Here is a 24910-nt window from a genome sequence, read left to right on the forward strand (position 1 = left end):
GAGTAATACTACCCAATAAATGTGATTAAAACTTTTTAGAATCAGGGAAGCAAGAGACTGCCCAGGAAGAATGGGCTTACCATTGTTAGAGAAACACTGACACGTGATGATTAAGCAAGAGAGATGATCCCAGTAGCAAAAATTGGAATAGTAGGGCTATTTTATCAGTTTATAGGGCAAGACATGAACCTATGGTTTTTAGACACAGATAGTGGTGAAAGGACATCTCAAAAGAAAACATTATTGTAAAGAAGTTGCACACTACTTACTTTTCCATAAGTCCTATTTAACTATTAATGAAAATACAAGAGGAGCCTGGTATGTTACTGTGTTCCAATTCTACTTCATAGCCCTTCACATTTCTCCAAACCATATTAAATTGCATTACAAGCTGGCTTTTATAATGAGTAGAAATTCAAAATGTCATTAAAAAAATCATTTAATATACAAAGTGAAAAAACTAGAATATAAAAGCATTTCACATTTTTAAAACAAACCCTTCTAAATTAGTTAAGAGAAAATAGTGATCCACAATCTTTATATGAAACCCTTGGGGCCAGATGTTTCAGAATTATAAAATTTTCAGATTTTAGAAAAGTAATTAATTTAGTGCATTACCATAATACATTAGCCCCCAAAAGATTTTGTGGCAGCACCTCCAGCTCAGTAATCACACATGTTAATATTTCTACAAGAAAACAAATGAAGTCACACTAAATGGGATAAGTACAGTAAATATCAGTTCAGCTTTGATTTGGAAGCAAATGAATTCTGACATTCAGCTTATAACCTTGTGGCCAGAACTTCTTGGATTTTGAAATTACAATTACAGATAAGGGAATGAAGACCTTTACAAACTTGTATGACAAGACACAAAAGATTAAACAGACCCATTATTACAAATGAAAAAAAAAACACACATTACCTTTCAAATACATTATAAATTAACAAGCATCATCTCTTTGATATTATTAAATGTACATCTTAAATACATATACACATAGCACACAACATGATTTATTATACAGTCAAATGTGCAGTAAAATTGAAAATAGAATTAAGCCAACTCCTTGTGATGCCAGGAAGAGCACTTGCTGAATGTACCACAAGGAGGTAGGGTTTATTCTTTAAGAAATACAATTTTACTAGTGAGCAATCTCTTCCACAGAAACACAGGTACTTAAAATGTACATCAGTGAGGTTTTTGTCTTTGTATACAATACTATAGCCATATTGCTTAAAAGTGAAAACTTCAGAAGGCATTTTTCTGTCAGTTATGTATAGTATTTTATGAAGTTTGAAGAAAAACAGGTCATGATGATGCTCCTAAGTATCCTTAGCATTAAAACGAATACTTTACTCCACTGACTTTTCTTAACATCCTATCTGTTTAGAGGTTAAGATTTTCAAAATCCAAATATTGTGCTGTAAAATCATGTGTAGTTTTTGCTCACAGCCTTTCTTCCATTGACTGGTGTGTGAAGAATAGTTTCATGGTGGAAAAGCAAATTTCCAACATGTGGAGCAACAACTTCCATAGGTTTGAGGACAACGAATAAATATCAAGTCATTCTCTTAACCAACTCCAATCCAGATTCTAAAACCAGGCATGAAAGAGTTACAATTAGAAGTTGACTATCATTGGCAAGTATATGGGTATTCATTTTGTAAGGTTTTTGTATGTTTGGATATATTATAACCAAAAGTTGAAAAATCAAAAATATAAAAGTATAATTATTTGTCACCTTATTTTCTACTAATTTCAAAAACATTTTCAAAGAGTTTTATAAAAACTTGAAGAAAATGATTCTTTCTTTGGTATGTGCTCATACTGGGGGTTGAACTAAGTGCACTGTCCTTAGCTTTTTCTACCATTTGAGCTCCATTTCTGGCTTTTTGCTAGTTAACCTGAGGTAGAAGTCTCACAGACTTTTCTACTCAGGTAGGCTTTGAACTGTGATCCTCAAATCTTAGCCTCCTGTGTAGCTAAGATTACAGATGTGGTGAGCTGCCAGCAGCTGGCCAAATGATTATTCTTAATGGAAGAGTTCAGAGACTAATGAAGTAAAAGTTAATGCAATAAACAATTCATTGTAGTTTCTCCAAGTTTTAGCAAATCAATAGCTCGTCATAACCAAATCTTAGTATAAGCACTTTTATAAATTACAACTCTATTCACATAATTCACTTTATATCTAACAGGTACTATATTTGAATTATAGTACAATTTTCATCTTGTTGGAGAAAACAGGTTGCTCAGGCAAAAAGGTACAGATCATTTAATCTCACCAGTCACATTGCAAAGAAAGCTTAATTTGACTAAAAATGCTACTGTTTATGTGTAATGATGAAATAACCCTAATATAGTTCTGAGTAACACAGGTGGGAATTTGAGGTTTAAATGATTTTTCCTCTGAGTTCTTTGAGTCCCATCTAGTTCTATCTAGTCCCATATGCATCCCAAATGCTATATGTATTTATCATAAGAATTTAAACCTTGGGGCTGGGAAGGTGGCTCAGTGGTAGAACGCTTGCCTTGCATGCATGAGACCCTGGGTTTGATTCCTCAGCACCACATAAGCAAAAAGAAAAAAGCCGGAAGTGGCACTGTGGCTCAAGTGGTAGCCACAGCTAGCCTTGAGCTGAAGAGCTGAGGAACAGCGTCCAGGCCCAGAGTTCAGGCCCCATGACCGGACCAAAAAAAAAAAAGAATTTAAACCTTTTATACCCAACATCTAAAATATACGCCCATATCTAAATACTTACCATCATACTACTGCTCTGTTCCTCATTTACTTCACGAATAATTGTATTTAAATGGCCAAGACAGTTCAAATTTTCTTCTATCATTTGTGCTGAAGTCTCCCTACAGGATGAAAAAAGAAATCTTTCAAATTCAGCAAAGGGGTGCATGCATATCCTGTACTTTCTGGTCTTCTCAGTCAGTATGATCACTGCCCTTCCTGTATATAATCAAACACCCCAAAGCAGCTGACTCCCGTAGTCTTCAGTTTCTTCATCCCTCACAGCCAAAAGTAAAGTCGACTTCACTCAAACTACTCCTTCTGTACAACTCTTAAGAAGTTTACTGTAACTCCTTGTTTTCCTCTGAAACATAAGTGGCACTTTGCTACAACTTTCCCTTGCCTCGAAAATGCTAAGTGGGGGAAAAAGATCCTGTGGCACAGACAGATCAAAGACTATTTTTTGTGCAGGGGAGACAATTCAAGTAAAGTCTGTTCTGCAGAAATCAGGAAAAACAAACAAACAAACAAACCTAGTTCAAAACTACAAATAGCAATAAGAAGCAAAACAAGCAAGCAGATTCCTGAGGTCGAAAGAAAGCAGTATGACAGAAGAGCTACACAGAACTAAGAAATATCCTGTAAGTTTGTATTTGAAGGCAATCCTGATTCTAGTTTCCACCTTCATGCTTTCTTCTTCTATATGACCTTTACTGTCACCCTTTATCAAGTCAGTTTTAGGCCCTGGATAATAGCCATGATTAGTTTAAAACTAAATGTGATTCAGCTCTTATTCAATAGATAGAAAAATTGAAGCTAACAGTTTCTAATCCTTAGTTGTTACTTTTAATTAAGATCATAGATGGGTGCTGGTGGCTCATGCCTATAATCCTAGCTATTCAGAAGACTTAGATCTGAGGATTGTGGAAATCTAAGCAAGAAAGTCCATGAGACTATTATCTCTGATTAACCTCCAGAAACCAAAAGTGACACTGTGGTTCAAGATTGTAGAGAGCTAGCTTTGAGCAAAAAAGTTCAGGGACAGCGCCTAGGCCCTGAGAAGAGAGTATATATACATACATACATACATACATACATATATATATATATATATATATACATACATATATATATATATATATCCCAATATATATATTGGCAGTACTGGGGTTTGAACTTGGGATCTTGTGACTGCTAAAGGCAAGTGCTCTACAACTGAGCCATGCCTCCATCCTTTTGTTGGTCGTGGGGACTGAACACTGACTGGGCCTGGGCACTGTCCCTCAGCTCTTCAGCTCAAGGTGAGTGCTCTACCACTTGAGCCACAGCACCATTTCCAGTTTTCTGAGTGGTTTATTGGAGATAAGAGTCTCACAGACTTTTCCTACCCAGGCTGGCCTTGAACCATGATCCTCAGATCTCAGCCTCCTGAGTAGCTAGGATTATAGGCGTGAGCCACCAGCGTCCTGCTTTCCATCCTTTCTTTGACAGGTTCTTTTTGAGAAAGTCTTGCTTTCTACCTGGGTGCACACTTGGACTGTATTGGCATGTACCACATCCAGCTTCTTTCCATTGAGATCAAGTCCCACAAACTTTTCTGCCCAGACTGGCCCAGAACCACAATCCTCCCAATCTCAGCTTCCTACACAGCTGGGATGACATGTACATGCCACAGTGCCCAAACTACTAGTTGAGAAGTCTCACAGGTATGCCTGAGCTAATCTGGAACTGTAATATTCCCAATTTTGGCTCTTAAATAACTAGGATATAGGCATGAGCCTTGAGGCCTGGCTTAAAATCAGATATGCTTTTGTGAACAACCATAACCTCAAATTGAAAGCTACCTGTAGAGGTGACATTTTGCATCCTTTAACAAAATCTAAATGCCTTTAACAAAAAAAAGTTTAAAATGTATGAATTTTTACTTCCTTGAACGCTACTAAAGTTTGTACAGTTAATTATGACCTGTGCTACCCTTGTAGATGTATTGCACCGGGCCAAATCTATAGTGACCCCAGATAGCTTCTAGAACTTGCTTTCTTTAAAAATTAAATACCTGATATCAGCTTGCCTTCCTGCCATGTGCTTTTTCTCTCATAAAAGCAGAGTACAGAATGTGCAACTGCAAGATCTCCTGAGCAGTGATGTAACATGGCTGTACTTCTGCAAAACTAATAATGGGCAGAGCTTCCAGGAAATGCTGGTGTTGTGGAGATCTCCATGAGTTGTGAGAAAAGCGACAATACAGAAGCTAGCAATGAGCCACTGGCTCTGGATGCGGCACATCTTATGCTGAGAAAATAAGAGATGATAGTCATTCAGCTTTTAGCAGAAGAGTAGAACTAATAAAAGAAAATTCAAGGTTTCAAACTTGAGTTCTTATTTGTAAAACTGGTTTAAGGAATTGAAAAAAATTTGATTTAGAAATACTAAGTTATAAAATTTCACTAATTTATTAAAAGGGTACTCAAGGACTGCACAACAATAAACATGGCTTAGTTACAGAGCACCTGCCTATAGCAGTCACAAGGTCCCAATAAACAATAAATAAAAAGCATAGTCTCTCATAAGATTAAATGGTTGCCAGGTGCCGGTGGCTCATGCCTGTAATCTTAGCTACTCAGGAGGCTGAGATCTGAGGATTGTGGTCTGAAGCCAGCCCAGGCAGGAAACTCCATGACATTCTTATCTCTAATAAATGACTTAAAAAAGCTGAAGGGAAGTGGCATGGTGGTTCAAGTGGTAGAGAGCCCACCTTGAGCAAAAAGAAGCTCAGGGACAGCACCTAGGCCCAGAGTTCAAGCCCCAGAACAGGTGAAAAAAGATTAAATTGTTAAGGAAGGGGTATGGTTTGGGGAAAAGAAACTGATAAGCCATTAACAAAGAAAGGTCTTAGAACTTGGTTGGTGCTAAGGTATAAGTAACCCTTGCTGAATATCTATTTCCCAAGCTTTTATATACACTGTAATTGAACTTTCATAGCAGTTCTAATAAGACATTCTCATTTTAAGGAAAATAATAACATTAAAAAAAATCAAATAAACTGCCAAAGATCATTACAAAGGGGCAGTCAAGATTCAATCCTAGTCTGAAGGCATAGAAGACTGCCTTACCCACTACACTTTGCTGCCTCAGGCCTACCACAGCTCTGAAAACATCTATCTATTGTTACAAAGTGAACCCACCCATCTTGAGGAGTTACCACACATGACAGAGGATGTTCACATTCTGCTGAAGTTGGAGGCAACCATGCGGATGCCTGAGGGGTTCCTGAACCTTCTAGACTGGATCCTACAAGTGAGCGGGCAGAACTCTGTGTCTGAAGAAAGAAAAGAAAAAAGAATTACAGGAAAATACCTCTATGGATTCACACAATTGCTTACCATACTCTTATGACAAATCACTAATTGTTTGCATAACCAGATTATTTCTGTATAAAACTATCCCCACACCGGGCACCACCAGTGGCTCATGCCTGTAATTCTAGTTACTCAGGAGGCTGAGATCTGAGGATCATGGTTCAAAGCCAGCCCAGGCAGGAAAGTCCTTGAGACTCTTATCTCCAATAAACCACTAGAAAACTGGAAGTGGAGCTGTAGCTCAAGTGGTAGAGCCCAGAGTTCAAGCCCCACGACCAACAACAACAACAAAACAAAAAACTATCCCCACCTGTACACACCACTACTATTCTGTTGTTGGCTCCTTTCTTCCTTGACTAAACCTGTACTGACTTCTCTGCCAGGTGCCAGGGGCTCACACCTATAATCCGAACTACTCAGAAGGCAAAGATCTGAGGGTCGTGGTTCGAAGCAGCCCAGGCAGGAAAGTCCCTGAGACTTGTATCTCCAACAACAACAAAAAAAGCTGGAGCTCTGGATCAAGTGGTAGAGCACTAGGCTTGAGCAAAAAAAAAGAAGCTGAGGGTTAGTGCCTAGCCCCTAATTCAAGTCCCAGGACCAAAACAAACAAATGAATAAAACCAAAAGAAGCCACATTGACTTCTCTAATACTACTTTAGTTGAAGCAATAAAACAAAGAAAAAACACTAGTTGAACAAATGTTGGTTTCTTAAATAGTCAGATAAATTTATCCCCAAGTTGGGATCTCCAGAGTGGCCCAGCACCAGGACTATAAGAATAGAAAAAAAAAAAAAAGGAGTCAGGCACCAGGCACCAGTGGTTCACACCTGTAATCCTAGCTACTCAGGATCTGAGGATCATGGTTTGAAGCCAGCATGGGCAGGAACATTTATACACTTATCTCCAATTAACCACTCAAAAACAAGAAGTGGTACTGTGGCTCAAAGTAGCAGAGCAATAGCCTTGAGTAAAAGAAGCTCAGGGACAGGGCCCAGGCTCTGAGTTCAAGCCTTATGACCAATTAAAAAAGAAAGAAAAAGGATTGTTAATGCAGAGGTCCTGCATCTCTGCTGCTAGTCAGACAATAAACAAGAAAGATGAGGAGCAACCCAGAACAATATACACTATTTAAGGGAACTCAGCACATACTGAAAAAAATCCTTTTTATAGAGAATAATAGTAATTTAATGTCACATTCACCAATAAATACTTACACAGGCAATTTTAAGGAGATGCCATATTTCTTTCTGCCTCTTTCCTTGCATAAACATGACAGTATTGTCAGCTTCTTTGATGTTGCTGAGGGCAACTTCCACTTTGGGAAGTAGATCAATAATCTTCTGCTTACAGCCCAACAACTTGCTATAAAGATTAAATCAGTGTCAGATACTTGCCACATCCTTCAAGACTGTATACCATACTCCCAAACCCAGCTGGGAAATGAACGACAATCAGCATCACATTTAATGACTGATATCCAAAGCAATGCATACAAACAAGACATAAAATATAGCCAGTTGTGGTCAAGCTACCCGAGGTACTGCTAGAATACTTCTTGGGTCTAATATATTTACCGAAGGTGGGTACTGTACTTTGAAAGGAATATGATAAAAATTCTTGGCTTTTTAGGAAGAAATAAGGCAATTTTTATACCTCAGATGGCCAAACAGCTCCTTGAGAACACGGTCTTGACTCTGTACAGTATGCACAATGATCTTCACCATCTCTGTGCTGTCACTATAGGAGTGATCTATGAAAGACTTTAGTGAGTGGGTATAATCTTCCAAACAAAAACTTCAAACTCTTAAAAACCTAAAACTAGCTGGGCACCAGTGGCTCATACCTGTAATCCCAGCTACTCAGGAGGCTGAGCTCTGAGGATCACTGTTCGGAGACAGTCTGGGCAGAAAAGTCCCCATGAGACTCTTATTTCCAATTAACCACTCAAAAACTGGAAGTGGAACTGTGGCTCAAAGTGATAGAGCACTATCCTTGAGCATACGACCTCAGGGACAGTACCCAGGCCTGAGTTCAAGCCCCACAACTGCCCAAAAAATAAAAATTAAAATTAAAAAAAAAAAAAAAAGAAGGCCCTTGTTCCAACTAGGTTGCTTGGAATTTTATGTTCATCTGTTACAGCCATAGCCCCACTCACATCTTTTTGGGTGGTTAACTAGAGATAAGAATCTCACAGACTTTTCTGCTTGGGCTGGCTTCAAAACTCAGATCTTGGACTCCTAAGTAGCTGGGATTACAGGAATGAGCCATGGGTGCCCACAAAGGCATCATTTTCAAGAAATTTTTTTTTTTGCTTAGAACATGGCCCTTTTACCATTCACACCTGAAACCATGACCCAAATCCTTTTCAACCTTTCTAGTCTTAAACAGATTTAGTTTTCCTTTTCAACCTTTCAATTCATTTTTGTTTCTTCTTCCTGTTTTTTGAGTTCCTATTTTTCTCTTCAATTTCTTCTTTTCACTTTCCTTTAAATTTTTTTTTGCTTCCATTTCCTTATTACTTTACTTTTCTAACTTCTTACATTCTCACAAATGTACAGTTATTGTCAGTGTCTAAATGATAATACCAAAACAGGAATTTATTCTGCTGTTTAAAAATACTTTGATTTGGGGCTGGGAAGGTGGCTCAGTGGTAGAATGCATGCCTTGCAAGCATGAGGCCCTGGGTTTGATTCCTCAGCACCACATAAACAGAAAAAGCCGGAAGTGGCGCTGTGGCTCAAGTGGTAGAGCGCTAGCCTTGAGCTGAAGAGCTGAGGGACAGCGCCCAGGCCCAGAGTTCAGGCCCCATGACCGGCAAAACAAAAAACAACAAAAAAAAAAAATACTTTGATTTAAAATTCCCAAAGTTTGTTAAGCCAGTGATAGTTTCTTAAAATGTCTTCAAATACTGTGATAGAAATGTCTTACCGGTGGGTCTGTGCTTTAACTGTTTATATAGATCAATGGCACGCTGTTCCCTGCAAAGAGAAAACAGGCTTCTGAATATGAAGTTAATTTGATTCTAATAATCTACAACTTGAAACAAAAAATACTATAACTTGAATAATGATCTCATTTTGAAGTACATACTAATTGCCAATGGATAGTTTGCATAGCATTTTTTGAGTAATAATCAAGGACAAGTTCTTAAAATGTGAAGGCTAGCACACTTCATACCTGCTCTGATCTTTCACCACAAATAAACATCCTTAAGAAATACTTAAATAGGCAAAAAAATTATGGTTTATGATTAGACATAATTTGAAATTTCGAATCCAGACAGTCAGAAAATTAGGCTTATTAGAGCACTTAAGTGGACCTGAAGTATAGCAAGAAAATAACATCTCACTAAAATACATTTGCAAAATTCTCAGCACTCACATGAAAAAGAGGCTTGAGGGGCTGGGAAGGTGGCTCAGTGGTAGAGTGCTTGCCTTGCAAGCATGAGGCCCTGGGTTCGATTCCTCAGCACCACATAAGCAAAAAGAAAAAAGCCGGGAGCGGCGCTGTGGCTCAAGTGGTAGAGCACTAGCCTTGAGCTGAAGAGCTGAGGGACAGCGCCCAGGCCCAGAGTTCAGGCCCCATGACCAGACCAAAAAAAAAAAAAGAGGCTTGATGAAAGAAAAAAAAAAAGGTCAATACAAAAAATTATTTCCAAAATTTACTATAACTAATAAATAGCTTCCTAGCCAGGTGCCATTGGCTCATGTCTATAATCCTAGCTACTCAGAAAGCTGAGCTGTGAGGATCAAAGTTTAAAGCTAGCCTAGACAGGAAAGTCAGTGAAATTCTTATCTCCAAGTAATCACCAGAAAACCAGAAGTGATGCTGTGGCTCAAAAGTGGTAGAGAGCTAGCCTTGAGCCAAAGAACTCAGGGACAGTGACCAGGCAATGAGTTCAAACCTCACAACTGACCAGAAAGAAAAAAAAGAGCTTCCTTTTAAAATATGCTGCCAGTCTATGTGGAGAAAAGCAATATAGAATATGATCACACAGAAGCTTAACCTACCTAGCATAAACAGTAGTATGCAGTATGCTACAAAGTTACAGACATCAAGACCAAAAACACAAGTACACCCTTACAGAGATTCCATTAGATCTCCCTGGCGTCTTCCATAAGGGCTCTTTTGGAGCTCCATGATTTCAGTGTGCAAAGACATAATCTGATCTTCAAGGTATCCAATGACACCAACCTAAAATATGATGATAATGCAAAAAGACTTGATAGGCTTGCTACTACACAATACAAAACAAAACTTACATTTAAGAGAATGGTCTGCTCTGGCAGTAGAACTAAATGTTTTATTACAAAATGCTAATTTTGTGATTGTTTAAATTGGTTGGTTAGGGCAGAGTTTTACTAGATTGTCCAGGCTGGCCTTGAACTTGCCATCTTCCTCCCTAAGTCCCTTGAGCACTGGAATTCAGTGGGTACTACAACTAGCTTATTAAAGCTTTTTTTTTTTTTTGAGGGGTGGGGTGGTAATGGGAATTTATCACTTAAGTTACACACACAGCACTTGTTCATACCTTTTTATACTTCAGCTTTGGACAGTTTTTCACATGAAAATATACTTATTCCTGTGTTTCTCCCTTCTCTGACAGCAGTAAACTACTAGCATTTGCTTTGTCCTCTGGAGAAGCAAAAAGTACAAGTGCCACTAACAAGTTAAAAAAAGAAAAGCAGCCAACAAACCATTGGTACTTCAGCTTTGGGTTCCCCCCTCTCCTCCCAATCTCATGATAAATAGGTACTGGCACCAAGTAGATCAATAATCTAGGAGCTTGCCAGTCACACAGGATAAGTAAGGAATCTGCTACCTAGAAAATGTTGTACATCTTGGAAGACAATATAATGTATTGTCTAAGCCAGTGTAATTGAGAAGGAAAGGAAGTTACGACTGATAATTATGGGAAGACATCAGGTATAAACTGGGATAATTTCAGGTAGACAATGATGTGCAGCCAACTGTCCCAGTTTATACCTGATGTCTTCCTATAATTGTCAGTCATATTTTCTTTCCCTCTCAAAATTATACTGGCTGAGTAATTTTCCCAGTGTTTTTGTTTTTACCCACTATGGTATCTTCTATATATACAAAGCATCTACCAGATACATGTCTAACTTTGAGGAATGATTATGACAAATACTCTTTATAAGTGACAAAAATCAAAAGAAGGTTCTAATGATGGTATCAAGAGCGCATAAGCTCAGTGATTTTACCTCAGCATAGTGGATGGCCTTTTCTTCCATTTCTTTCCATGCTTTTAGCATTTTTTCTGAAGCTAAGAGAAAGTTTAAGTTGGTTAACTCTGAAATAGCAATAGCTTTTAATATTAGCCCACCTGCTTCCTTGCCCTGATTTGGTATGGATTGAAGGGTACACCCACACCCAAATACATTAGTCTTAACCTCTCAGAATGTGACCTAACTATATACTCACACTTGATTAGGCTGAGTCCTTAATCCATTCACCAGTGAAGAAGAAACAGAACAGACATACAGGTGAGAATGCCATGTAGCAACAAGGCACAGGCTAAAGTGCTGCAGCTGGAAGCCAAGGACAGCAAGGGTTGATGGCAATCACAGGGAGCTAGGAGGAAACAAGGAAGGACTCTTCCCTACAGGCTGGCTTAACAACAGCTTGATCTTAGCCTTGAGAATTGTGAGGGAATATATTTCTGTTGTTTTAAGTCATCCAGTTTATGGCATTTTTTAAATGGAAATACTAGAAAAGTAGTACAATAAGTTTTTCTTAAAAACTAATACATGAAATTTTAAATACTATAAAGGATATAAAAAGAAAAGGCTTTTTTCTGTTACCCTCTACTCAAATAATTTATTATGATAAATATATATATATTCTTGTTTCCTTATAAGACAATCTATATACTCATCTGTTTCTTTTTTCTGTAACTTAAACTATCACTGCCAAGAAAAGATTCCATTAATCTTTTAACATAAACATATACAGACTTGCTGAACTTTTCTCTTTTTTGGTAGTGTTAGTTTTTTTTGTTTTTGTTTTTTCGGTAGTGGGGGATAAACTCTGGGCCTGGGCACCGTCCCTCAGGTCTTCAGCTCAAGGCTAGCACCCTTCCACTTGAGCCACAGTCCCACTTCTGGCTTTTTTATGCTTATGAGGTGCTGAGGAATCGAACCCAGGGCCTCATGCATGCGAAGCAAGCACTCTACTACTGAGCCAACTTCCCAGCCCCAGTACTAGGTTTTGAACTCAGGGTCTTGAGTTTGCTAAGCAGATGCTCTACCACTTGGGTCACACCCTCATCTTCTTTATTTTTCAGCAAAGCTATCACATTTTTTGCCTGGGTCAAGCCTTGGACCAAGACCCTCTTACTTATGCCTCCTGTAGCTGGGGACAGACATATACCACCATGCTTGCTTTGTTGAGAAGGAATCTAGCTAATCTTTTGCTTGGGCTGGCCCCAACTGAAATTCTCCTGATCTCTGCCTTTCAGGTAGCTGGGCTTATATGTGTAGGCCATCATGCCTAGTTCTCACTCTTTTATAAGAAATAACAAAGAAACAGCTCTGGAGAGTAAATTTATTCACCTAAATGGTCATTTTCATCATATATTCTGGTAAACATATTTTCCTCAGGATAAATGTACAAACAATACTAGTTTCCTAAAAAATATTTGTTGTATGAAATATGACAGAAATGCTGGTGGTAATCCCTTCAGCTTATTTGAAAAATATTTTTTTTGTATTATGGGCTTTAAACTTAGGGCCTACTACCTACCACTTAAGCCATGTCTTCGGCCCTTTTTGCTTTAGTTATTTTTAGATCTGGTAAATCTCAGATAACAATCTATCTATGCCTCCAGCATAGCTGGGATTACAGGTACACTTGCTCTGTACAGTTTCTTAGTAAGTCTGAAGGAAGATAAGGTTGGAGTAAAATACTAAAAACCTGGAGACTATGTACAATTTTTTAAAAATTAATTAAGCTGGGCACTGGTGACTCACACTTGTAATCTTAGCCACTCAGCAGCCTGGACAGGAAAGTCTATGAGATTCTTATCCTCAATTAACCAAACAACAGCTGGAAGTGGAGCTGTTGTGGCTCAAGTGGCAGAGCAGTAACCCAGAACAAAAAAAAGCTCAGGGATGATACCCAGGCCCTGAGTTCAAGCCCCTTCCTCCTCTGCCCCCAAGTTACAATTTCACAGTAGGTGGTTTGGAAGCAATCTTGGATTTATCAGCACCATTTTTTAATAGAAATATAAGTAATTTAAGTAAGACTCCCCTGGTTGTGCTAGTCCATCTGAACTGTTATGTTAAAAACAAAAACACCATATTCTGAGCCTGGTGCAGGCTTATGACTGTAATTCTAATTATTCGGGATCTGGAGGACCTTAGTTCAAACAAGACCAGGCAGAAAAGTCTATAAGACTCCATTGCCAATTAACAACCAAAAAGCCAGACTAGAGTTGTGGCTTAAGAGGTATACCAAAAATACCAGTGGTGAGCAAGAACATTAAGCAAGAGTATAAGGGTAAGTTTAAGCCCTGGTTCCAGCACAAAACACATCTGGGCAGCCACATAAACAACAAACATTTATTTGTCAGTTTTATTTATTTGTCAGTTGAGAAATCCAAGATCAAGTCACTGACAGATTGATTCAGTGTCTGGTGAGGGCTGCTTTGTGGTTTATAGATGGCTGTCTTCTTACTGTGTACTTGCATGGCACAAGGGGGTGAAGGGATTCTGATTCAGACCTCTTTCAATAAAGCCAGTAATCTCATCCTTTGGTGGAACGATGTCAACATATGAATTTTAGGGGACACAACTGAAGTCATTTCAGAGCTGAGCACTAGTGGCTCACACTTGTAATCCTACTCAGTGGGTAGATCTGATGATCACAGCTGAAAGTCACCCAGCCAGGAAAGTCTGTCAGACTCTTATCTCCAATTAATCACCAAAAAGCTAGAAGTGGAATTACAGCTCAAGTGGTAGAGCACCAGCCTTGTGCAAAAAAAACTAAGAGAGCCTAGGCCTTGAGTTGTTCAAGCCCCAATAATGGCACAAAAACAAAAGTCATCTGATATAGATCTTATATCTACTTTGAAAATGAGATTTTAAGTGCACCTATTCTTAAATTGCTTCTGTATTATTTACCTTTTCTAGAGCTTACTTTATTCCAATTGTGACAAGTTCCTCAACAAAGAGATTATGATGATCTAAGATATTCTGTCTCTGTTGTAATGTGAATGTAAATGACAAATGACTAGGTGTTGAGAAGGTAAAATAGTAGATGGCTTCAAGAGACTAGTTTACAAATATGTAACACAGGGATACTTACATATTCCATAAGTCATCTGCTCACTGTATCTCTCCAAGTCAAGTTGAATGCTTTTATGAAAAAATTCCAATTTAGCTTTCAGTTGCTGTGATGCTGATATTAAAGTGTTCTTCATTTTTGTCAAGTTGGCATTATATCTAAGAAGACTTAACCTATGCCAAACAAAACAATACTACCAACATTTAGAAATATGAAATAAAAATTTAAAAACATAAATTGACAAAATTCCAAAACTTACAGTTTTATTGTCAGAGAACGAGAAACAACTGATCTCTAAATCTAGTCTCTAAAAACTTCCTGTCCATTATATTCTGTGATAAATAATCCTTTTAAACTAGGAATACTATGTAGTTCTATGTAGTATTAGGAACTATATAAATCTTTCCAATCAGAGGTCTCAACCATTAGTAGGAAATCTACAAGCATGAACAGAAGAGTACACTTAAAAATTTTAGTACTGCATGCTTTTGTGCTTTTATTTTTTATATTTGGGGTGTTTGTCTGTTTTTTGAGGCTGAGGATCACACCCAGACCCTTGTCCATAGTAGGCAAGTGCACCCTTTGGGCTACATCTCTAGCCCATGATTCTTGATTTTTTGAGACAAGGTCTTACTAGCCTTGAAGTTGTTACGTAACTCAAGCTAGCCTTAAACTTATGATCCTATTGCCTCTCCTTGAATGGTGGGATTACAAATTTGAACAACCACACCCAGCTTTGTATGCAATATTAAGCAGTGAAAACTAGCAAAACTAATTCTAGAGTACATAACACACATAACATTTGTGCTTATGAAGAACAGAATATACTCACATTGCTGCTCTTTGTCCCTGAAAGAGCCTGCTATAGTCTTCTTTTAGTCCAGACACATAGTGTACTGCTTCAGCCCATACTTTACGTAGTTGTACAATTGGAAGCTGTATTTTGCTGTCTTGTACTATAAGAAAGATGAGAAAAAGGGGAGATGAAATACTTTCAAAGACTTGATTTTCTTTCCAAAGAAAGAAATCTCTGTGATTTTCTTTCCAAATAGCATTGCTATAGATGCAACAAAGAACCTATACCTGCTGGGTGCCGGTGGCTCATGACTGTAATCCTAGCTACTTAGGAGGCTGAGACCTGAGGATCATGGTTCAAAGCCAGCCCAAGCAGGAAAGTCCATGAAACTCTTATCTCCAATTATCCACCTGAAAACCAGAAGTGGTTCTGGGGCTCAAGTGGTAGAGAGCTTGCCTTGAGCTGAAGAGCTCAGGGACAGCGCCCAGGCCAAGAGTTCAAGCCCCATGACTGACCCCCTTCTCCCCCGCAAAAAAAGAACCTACACCTGCAATAGACAAGCCTTGTTCAGATATAAGGGGAAGGGAAAGTAAATCACATCATCACAAATCTGGTGAGGAGGAATGTGCTGACATACATGTATACATGCACATACACATATAACATATATACAAACATGTGTATGTATACGTACACATATACATATACATGTATTTTTTGCTTGCTTCTTTACAATCTGAAATTATTTATCTAAGTTTCGCCTTCTCCAACCATTCCTATTTCTGAATAATAAAGGTTATTTTCTGAATAATAAAGGTTATTTCCTGGACCACTAATTGAGCTTCAAGAAAGCAATTAAGATAAATGGCAGATTAATAAGATATACATGCAAAGCATGGTGATTCAAACCTTGGTAGAGAAAGAAAAATCAGATTTGAAGAGAGCTAGGGCAAAGACCCTATCTGAAAAACAAACTAAAAGCAAAAGAGGCTTGAGGCATGACTCAATTGGTAGAAAAAATATTGACTTTTCTTTTTTCAGGAGGGTAACTGGAGATTGAATGCAGTGCCTTGCACATGCTAGGCAAGCATCTTATAACTTAAGTCACATTACTAGTCCTCAAAAACTGTATTTGGTATCTCTTGTTCATGCTCCAGTAATGAAAATGCTACTTTTGTAAAGCCATGGCAATTTATTCATTAAGCTCAATGAAAATCCATTTTAACATCAAGAGATTTCCCCAACACTGCAGACATTCAAACTATATTTTAAGGTGGCAAATAGATTCTCTGTTATTCTTTTTTTTTTTTTTGGTCCGGTTGTGGGGTCTGAACTCTGGGCCTGGGCGCTGTCCCTCAGCCCTTCAGCTCAAGGCTAGTGCTCTACCACTTGAGCCACAGCGCCACTTCCGGCTTTTTTGTTTTTGCTTATGTGGTGCTGAGGAATTGAACCCAGGGCCTCAGGCATGCAAGGCAAGCGCTCTACCACTGAGCCAACTTCCCAGCCCTCTGTTATTCTTTTTGAGTGAAAAAAATTTTCAGAGAAAAATTAGACAAAATTTACTAGTATTCATATTGAAAACACACATTATCTGAAACAGACTTAAAAACAAACCCAACCACCCTCCCACACACATGTGAACAAATTACCAAAAGTGGTAATTTAAAATATACTTTTCCATCCAAACTACACACATTCACCCCCTCCCCCGCCCCCACACCTCCAGCATATATAAACCTCAAATTAGAAGAGAAGAAAAACGCCACAAGATTATTTCTAGGGCTGGGAAGGTGACTCAGTGCTTGCCTTGCATGCATGAAGTCCTGGGTTTGATTCCTCAGCACCACATAAACAGAAAAAGCCAAGTGGTAGAGGGCTTGCCTTGAGCTAACAAGCCAGAGTTCAAGCCCCATGACCAGACACCCCTCTTGCCCCCCCCAAAAAAGAAAAGATGATGATGAAGTTTCTTTCTGTTAATCATGTTGAGAGTCAAAATTAAAGGGTTGAAGCTCAGCCACCAAACGTACTTACCAATATAGTTTACACAGTCAGATAAATTTCTGGAAGCAAAGGGCCCATCATATACCGTCTTACTTTTATCAAACAAATAAACCATGTAACTATCACAGCCTCTCTGAAAAAGAAAAATATAATTACAATTCTGTTCTAAGATCCTAAAAAATCCTCTTTTCTAAATACTTAAGCCCAGATTTCCTACTCTGAAATGCAAATAGATGAAGTCAATGTGCACCAAGCATGCATTTTATAGTTTTATAATCTACACTTTAGTTAAGGAAAAAAACAACACATGATCTAAAGTGAAAAATAATTTCCAGTTATAAAAGATACAAGAAGGCATATCTATGTCCATAGAATGAAAACACTACTTAGCAATCAAAAAGAATGAAGTATTAATATGTGCTACAACATGAGCAAACCTCAAAAACCTGATGCTAAATGAAAGAAGGCAGAGGGCTGGGAAGGTGGCTCAGTGGTAGAGCGCTTGCCTTGCATGCCTGAGGCCCTGGGTTCCATTCCTCAGCACCACATAAGCAAAATGAAAAAAGCCGGAAGTGGCACTTGCTCAAGTGGTAGAGTGCTAGCCTTGAGCTGAAGAGCTGAAGGACAGAGCCCAAGCCCAGAGTTCAGGCCCCACGACCGGACCCCCCCCCCAAAAAAAGAAAGAAGGCAGAAACAAGAGGCTCTGTATTATATAATTCCATTTATATGAAGTGTTCAGAAAGGACAAATCTATAAAATATATTAACGGTTTGCCATTAACAGGCTGGAATAAAATTATCAGTTAACAGTTAATGGGCACAAGACATGAACATGTTTTCCAACTGAGTGATATACAAAATATTCTTTCATAATGTCATAAAGAAAAAAAAAAGCCAGAAGTGGCGCTGTGGCTCAAGTGGTAGAGTGCTAGCCTTGAGCTGAAGAGCTGAGGGACAGCGCCCAGGCCCAGAGTTCAGGTCCCACGACCGGACCCCCAAAAAACAACAAAAAAAACGAAAAACCAAAAAGAAGCCAAGCGCTGATGGCTCACACCTGTAATCCTAGCTACTCAGGAGGCTGAGATCTGAGGAGTGCAGTTGGAAGCCAGCCCAGGCAGGAGAGTCTGTGAGACTGTTAGCTCTAATAAACTACTCAGGAAAAAAGCGCTAGTCTTAAGCAAAAGAAGTTTAGGGACAACACCCTGGCCCAAAGGTCAAGCCCCAGGACCAGCCAAAAAACAAAAAAACGTGCTGGACATAGTGGCATATACCTATAATCCCAGCACTTGGTTAGGTAGAGACTGGATTGGGGGGTTACACAGTGAAACACTCTTTCAAAAAACAAACAGTAATTTAAAAGAGAAACAAAAAAATTCTTACAACTCCATCTAGAACACACTGAGAGGCTGGTTTCCGAGGATCCAGAGAAATTCCTGTTTCTGAAAGCAGCTCTTGAGAACCAGTATTTATTCCAGTTTCACGCTCAATACGAGACTGCAGTGAATGAAGACTTTCATCACATGGTAATAGAAAAGAAATTATCTTTGCAGATGTCATATTTAGGATGTGTACTATCTGTATAAAGATGAAAAGATATAAATATATCGGTCATTTGCTATATAAACAATTTAGTGCAAGATAGTAAGAGGGAATATGAGGAAAAGGCATTTTTTCCCCTACACTAAATGCACTGGTGACTCATGCTGTAATTCTAGCTACTCAGAAGGCTGAAATCTGAGGATTACAATTTGAAGCCAGATGGGGCATGAGAGTCTGTGAGAGTCATCTCCAATAAAGTACCCTTTCCCCTACCTTTTCCACTCCCCCCACCCAAAAAAAAAAAAAAAGCTGGTAGTAGAGCTCTGGCTCAAATGGTAGTTTGCTCAAGTTCTTCAGCAAAAGATCAGGGACAGTGCCCAGGCCCCAAGTTCAAGCCCCAGGACCAGCATACACCCACACCCCAAATTCTAATTAAAATATTTATTTACTTTAGGAACTTATCATAGACCTTAATGGAAACATTTCCATTTATGAATTGAGCTAAGTGCTTTCACACAACATCTGAGGTAAATCTCCTTGTCTTCCTCTTAACAGAAGGATAAACCAAGGTTTTAGGACAGGTAGAGTTCAGCTCTAAACTCCTAATGGTAGGACTACCTCAAAGTGTCTCAAGAAATAGCCACGAACAGAAAAGTCAGTCCCCTCTTTAAATGGGAAAAAGCACTGTCATTCAACCAAAATCCTAGAGCAGTGACATGCCTATGTTCTCAAAGTTAGATCAACCGAAAACCCCAGTGGAAGTAAACTGACACAAGCCAAGAAGAGTGTGAGGCTGAGTAAGGTGGGGCTCTATTCAGGAAACCAAAGAAACCACAGAATAGGAAATCTGTCTTTAGATCACAGTTATCCTCCTTCCTTTCTCCTTAATTAAACCACACAATACCTACATTTCTGAATTCCTTGAATTAAGTAGTAAATGCAAATGATTAAATTATCTTTGCCCAAAATCCTTACTAAAAACGTAAAGAGCTGTTTGTGATGGCACATTCCTTTAGTCCCCCCACTTAGAGACAAAGGCAGGAAGATGACAAGTTCAAGGTCAGCCTTGGCTACATAGAAAGTTCCATGTCTATCTATACTACATAGTGAAACCTGTATCAAAAGAAAAAAAAAGCATAGTATTATTCCAAGGCTACTACTATTCACTTTGTTTAGTTCTTTACAAAGACATATCATTCTGACAATGCAGGTTCTAGGTTGGATAACCAACACAACCAATAAGAGAATAAAAATATATTTGATATAGACAACAAATAGTATTGTCTTCCCATTCCCAACTTTATGAATGCTTTGGTTTCAAGCATAATATACGCAGAGGCAATCTTATTTATCTATAGCACCCATCCCTCATAGTCCCCTCTCCCCTGAAAAATGGCTTTATTCTTTTAAATCCTTCCTTTCCCCCCACTCTTTTCTTTTCTTTTCTGCAGTACTGGAATTGAACTCAGGGCTTCACTACTTGAGCCATGTCTCCCTAAGTCATTTCACTTTCAGTCTGTTTATTTTAAGATAGGAACTCATGCTTTTGCCTAACAAGTCTTGGACCTCCATCCTCCTACCTTTACTTTTTAAGTAGCTGTGATTTATAGGAAAGTATCCCCATGCCTGGATTGTTTTTGAGACAGGATATCTAATTTTGGCCAAGCTAGCTTTGAATCATGATCTTCTTCCTGTCTCAGCCTCCTGAGTAGGTAAGATTATAGGCATGTACCACTCTATCCAACATAATTAGATTTTTTTACATATAAAATTTTAATATATTCAAGGCACACAACTGGATTTTTTTAGATTATAAAAACTTCCTCTTTAATCAAGGCTAGTAATAGAACAATTATTTCAAGTGAAATGAAAAATTTCCAATACAATGAAATACAAATTCGTAAGTCTTCCCACATATAACACCCAGAAGGAAAAGCAAAACAGTAAATTTACAAATCCCTGAAACAGCCCTGGTCTGACTCTGAGATGCTTCCTCCACCTGCCAAATGTATTCTGCTGGATACAGAGTATACTATGTCTTCTGTAGTCACACTCAGCTGAGGCTGTAACTCTCACAGCACTCATCTAGCAGGAGTATAGTAGTGATGGCTCTATTCAAGAAGCAAAGCAATCACCAGCACATTCAAACAGTATATATTGAACACCTTTAAATACCAAAGTGAAAAATAAGAAAGCACACAATAATGCTATCAGAAAGATGTCACAAAGTATAGTGAACAATGCAGCAATGCAGTTTTGAGACTGAAAAGTGGCTCTGCTCTCCAGCTTCATTCCTTTAACTTTTTGGGTAGTGATCCCCAGAACAAAAGATGTGAAGTTATGGCTTATGTATCATACAATAAATCCATCACTAAGCTTGCTGAACACCAAAATTCTTCTATTCAGATTTGATAGCAAATGGGTTTTAGAGACCAGCTTGGCTTTGTCTTTGAGTAACATGGTGTGCTAGTTCTCTGATTCCTTGTTATCTTATTTGTCCCAATAATAAATTTGCTAGTGTGACATGATGGACGGATGGCTCTGCCTATGAACCTTCAGGCCAGGGCTACCAACTTCCAAACAACTCTCAGAAGCATGACTTGATCTTTTGATATATTATAAAATGATCATATATCAATCACTGACATAGCTATCACCTTCTCATGATTACCATTTTTGTACCTTTAACCAACATCATCATATCCCTCAGCCCCTTTAGATTGCACTTTGGATATTATCCCCTTTCAGATATGTTTTGCAAATATTTTCCCTATTCCATACAATCCTTTTTCATTTTGGTTATTTCCTTTGTTGTGCAGAAACTTCATAGTTTGAAAGATCATTGTAATTTCCACTTATAAATCCTGATACCAGAGTTTAATGTGGTACTACAGAAATACCAAGTTGTTTATAACCTGAAATTACTCCTTGTTATGTAAATTCTAAACATCTTAACAACATTGCTAGCTTTTTTTTTAGTATACTATTAACAGACTTTCCTTTAGAAAACTATTATATCTAAAAGGGGGGGTCTTCAAAACTGACAATACATTTACAGTATAGTTATACCACCTGAAACTTCCCACGCCTCCCCAGGTGAGGCTGCTTTCCCACCATGACAGCTGTCACTAAAGACAATAGAAACTCAGGATGAAAATCTTAAAGTGAAAATGAAAATCTCCTGCACAAGACATGTCAAGGTAGGGCAGTCATAATAGCATCCTACTACCAAAGTACAACCAGACAAGGAATAAGAGGGTTGAGAATTTAACTCAATGGTAAAACACTTGTCTAAAATTCACATGGCTCTGTGTAGATGAGGACAAGCACAAAGGAGATTATACTGGGCAGAAAGACAGCATGTATCAAAGCACCAAAACAGAGAAGGGTCTGATGGCATAAGTAAAAGTGACAAGTAGTCTGGAATGAGGTAAAGATTAAAAGAAACAGTTATAATGAATATACTTAGTTGGGGTGGTTCTACATTAGGAATACCAAAAAAGCCGAAATCAGTTTAAATGTGACTTGGTCTTGTTAGTTTCTTAAGACAGATGAGCATTTTCAGAAGGTAGGGGCATTTACTCTGCATAGATAGGTTGAAAAGTTAGGTACAGAGCGGCAGGAATGCCAGTTAGGAAATTTCCTCACTGAACCAAACCTGGTATGATTAAACATAAAGGAATGAAATGAGAATGGCAACAATGTGGTAAGGGAGAAAATCCAAAAGGTTCTTTAAAGGAATAACCAATAAAGATCGCTTAGAAAAAAATAAAGCTTGAAAAGAAATACAAAAGCACTAGTTCTAAGAATACAATTTCCCTTTTCAAATTAACATTGAGAAAAATTATCAAAATATATTTTTTTCAAAAGAAACAGACCTTAAGAAATAGATCCCACCAGGTGCTGGTTGCTCATACCTAGAATCCTAGCTACTGAGGAGGCTGAGATCTGAGGAGTCTGCTTCAAAACCAGCCCAGGCAGGAAAGTTTTGAGATTGTTATCTCTAATAAACCACCAAAAAGCTGGAAGTGGAGTTGTGACTTAAGTGGTATAGTGCTAGACTTGACTATAAAAACTCAAAGGCAGCACCCGTACCCTGAGTTCAAGCTCCAGGACTAGCAACAAAAAAAGGAAAAGGAAAAATAAATAAATAAACAAACAGATAAAGAAACCCCACTAAAACGAACCTTTAAGTTCAGAATGTGATCCATTAATATAAAACATCTTGGTTGCTTCAAAGTAAGATCAACAGGTCCCCCTCTCTGCTGTGGGTCCCAATTCAGCATCAACTGTAGCCAGTGTTCCATGGGCTCTACTATTAAACTACAAATGAACAAAACTAGGATAAATATCATTATGTTCCAGTTTTTCTTTAGCATTAGTAAAAGGAAGTTTATAAGGTATTCATTTTCTTGCCTATCACTTACCTGTACCATCTTAAGTCTTAGTTTTTAGTAATTAATGAAATGATGGGATCAATTTCTTCCATAAGAAAAGCAGCCACATAACTTTGCTACTGCTGATAGATCTAATTCCATCCTCCAAGAAACCCATTTGCCTCTTTATCCCTAATCCTCTTAGTACCTAAGCTCATCAGTCAAATGGCAAGAGTTTTCAGCCTCACTAGGTCAGTGTTGTCCAATAGGGCAGCCACTGATCACAATGCTATTTTTTGTTGTTGTTGTTAGTCCTGGGCTTGAACTCAGGGCCTAGGTGCTGTCCCTGAGCTTTTTTTCACTCAAGGCTAACACTCTACCACTTTGAGCTACAAACACCACTTCCATTTTTTTTTTCTGGTGGTTAACTGGAGACAAGAGTCTCATGGACTTTCCTGCCTGTACTGGCTTCAAACCATGATCCTCAGATTTCAGCCTCCTGTGTAGCTAGGATTAGAGGTATGAACCACAGGCACCCAATACACAATACACAATGCTATTTTATTTAAAGTTCAATTCCTCAGTTGTAGTAGCTTTTTTTGGCCCCGGGGAGGAGGGGAGGGGGAGGAGAAGGGAGGGGAGGTGGTGCTAAGCATCAAACTTAGGACCTTGAACATACTACTAACTCTCTACTACCAAGCTTAGACACCCACCCCCTTTCAAGCTCATTAAGATTCTTGTGACCAATACAGAATGATCCTGTAGTCATGGAAGTTCTACTGGATAATGCTACTCAAAACAGACTACTCTACTGTTCTTCCATTACATTAGAAAAACTGAGACAAATTTCCTCCAACTTCAACATTCTTACTTACAAAGATTATGTATGTGGACAACCCTGGAGAAACTGAGGTAAACTTCCTCAACTAGAATACACTTACCTACAAAGGCTATTTGGTTGAGGTAAATGGCTACTAAACTGGACTTCTCCTGTCATCTCTTCACATGCAAATATACATTTTGGATCCTTCTTCTTAATCTTCTCATGCCTTTAAGAAAAAAAGGTACTTCAGATTACAACCTAATTTTCGCCAAAACTCAAGATTTCTCATCATTAAATTTCATTCAATACTACTAAAGAAAAAGTAAAGCAGGTAATTGAAAAAAAATTTACATTTCAATTAAATATGCCATGTCTTACCAGGTAAATGGCTGCAAATGATGCAAAAAAGGCCTATATCCAGCAATACATTCAAACACCATAGTTCCAAAGCTCCAATAATCAACAGTAGCTGTGTAAGGTTTATTCTCAAAGAGCTCTGGGGCCTTAAGAAGAGGAAAAAAAATGCTTTAAATGCCAATACTGTAAGGGAAAAGATACTTTAATTTGAATTACTATATTTATAACCTTCAGAAATAAGGATGAGAATTTTATACATTTAAATTCAAGGAAATAATACAAATCTCACCAGATACTGTAGTGTTCCAACAAAAGATGTACAGAGACTTCCTTGATCAACATCTTTGGCATATCCCAGATCAATTATTTTATGCATTATCTATAAAACAAGACAAATTAAGTGAAAGTGGCTGAAATATTTAAAAAGGAAAGGCAGGCTGGCATGTAACTCAGTGGTAGAATTCTTGCTGAACCTGTACTAGGTACTAGATTGAAGAAGAAAGAAAAAGGAGAATGAAGGCGGGGCTTCTTTTTTAGGAGGCTAAGACCTGAGGATCATGGTTCAAAGCCAACTGGATAAGAAAGTTTTTGAGATTCTTATCTCCAATT

The 24910-nt window shown here is 38.2% G+C and overlaps 1 protein-coding gene across 2 annotated transcripts in view; it reads right to left on the reverse strand.

Annotated features, from left to right (window-relative positions):
- Nucleotides 1-421: 421 nt before the first annotated feature.
- The window catches only part of Chuk (conserved helix-loop-helix ubiquitous kinase), a 33431-nt gene continuing 8942 nt past the window's right edge, over nucleotides 422-24910 (reverse strand). The window contains exons 6-21 of one of the 2 annotated variants that reach the window (XM_013017805.1): nucleotides 24591-24680; nucleotides 24323-24447; nucleotides 24063-24170; nucleotides 22933-23068; nucleotides 18587-18781; nucleotides 17238-17340; nucleotides 15243-15366; nucleotides 14432-14583; nucleotides 11329-11390; nucleotides 10188-10297; nucleotides 9032-9081; nucleotides 7757-7853; nucleotides 7318-7465; nucleotides 5930-6063; nucleotides 2767-2866; nucleotides 422-1597 (exon numbers count right to left, since the gene is read on the reverse strand). In XM_013017805.1, the coding sequence (XP_012873259.1) occupies nucleotides 1568-1597; nucleotides 2767-2866; nucleotides 5930-6063; nucleotides 7318-7465; nucleotides 7757-7853; nucleotides 9032-9081; nucleotides 10188-10297; nucleotides 11329-11390; nucleotides 14432-14583; nucleotides 15243-15366; nucleotides 17238-17340; nucleotides 18587-18781; nucleotides 22933-23068; nucleotides 24063-24170; nucleotides 24323-24447; nucleotides 24591-24680 (1764 nt within the window). In that variant the 3' untranslated portion in view covers nucleotides 422-1567. The remainder of the gene's footprint in view (nucleotides 1598-2766; nucleotides 2867-5929; nucleotides 6064-7317; nucleotides 7466-7756; nucleotides 7854-9031; nucleotides 9082-10187; nucleotides 10298-11328; nucleotides 11391-14431; nucleotides 14584-15242; nucleotides 15367-17237; nucleotides 17341-18586; nucleotides 18782-22932; nucleotides 23069-24062; nucleotides 24171-24322; nucleotides 24448-24590; nucleotides 24681-24910) is intronic. The other variant, XM_013017806.1, reaches the window with a different exon arrangement.

The sequence above is a fragment of the Dipodomys ordii genome, unplaced genomic scaffold (assembly GCF_000151885.1).
Source record: "Dipodomys ordii isolate 6190 unplaced genomic scaffold, Dord_2.0 Scaffold36, whole genome shotgun sequence".
In the NCBI taxonomy this organism is placed as follows: domain Eukaryota; kingdom Metazoa; phylum Chordata; class Mammalia; order Rodentia; family Heteromyidae; genus Dipodomys; species Dipodomys ordii.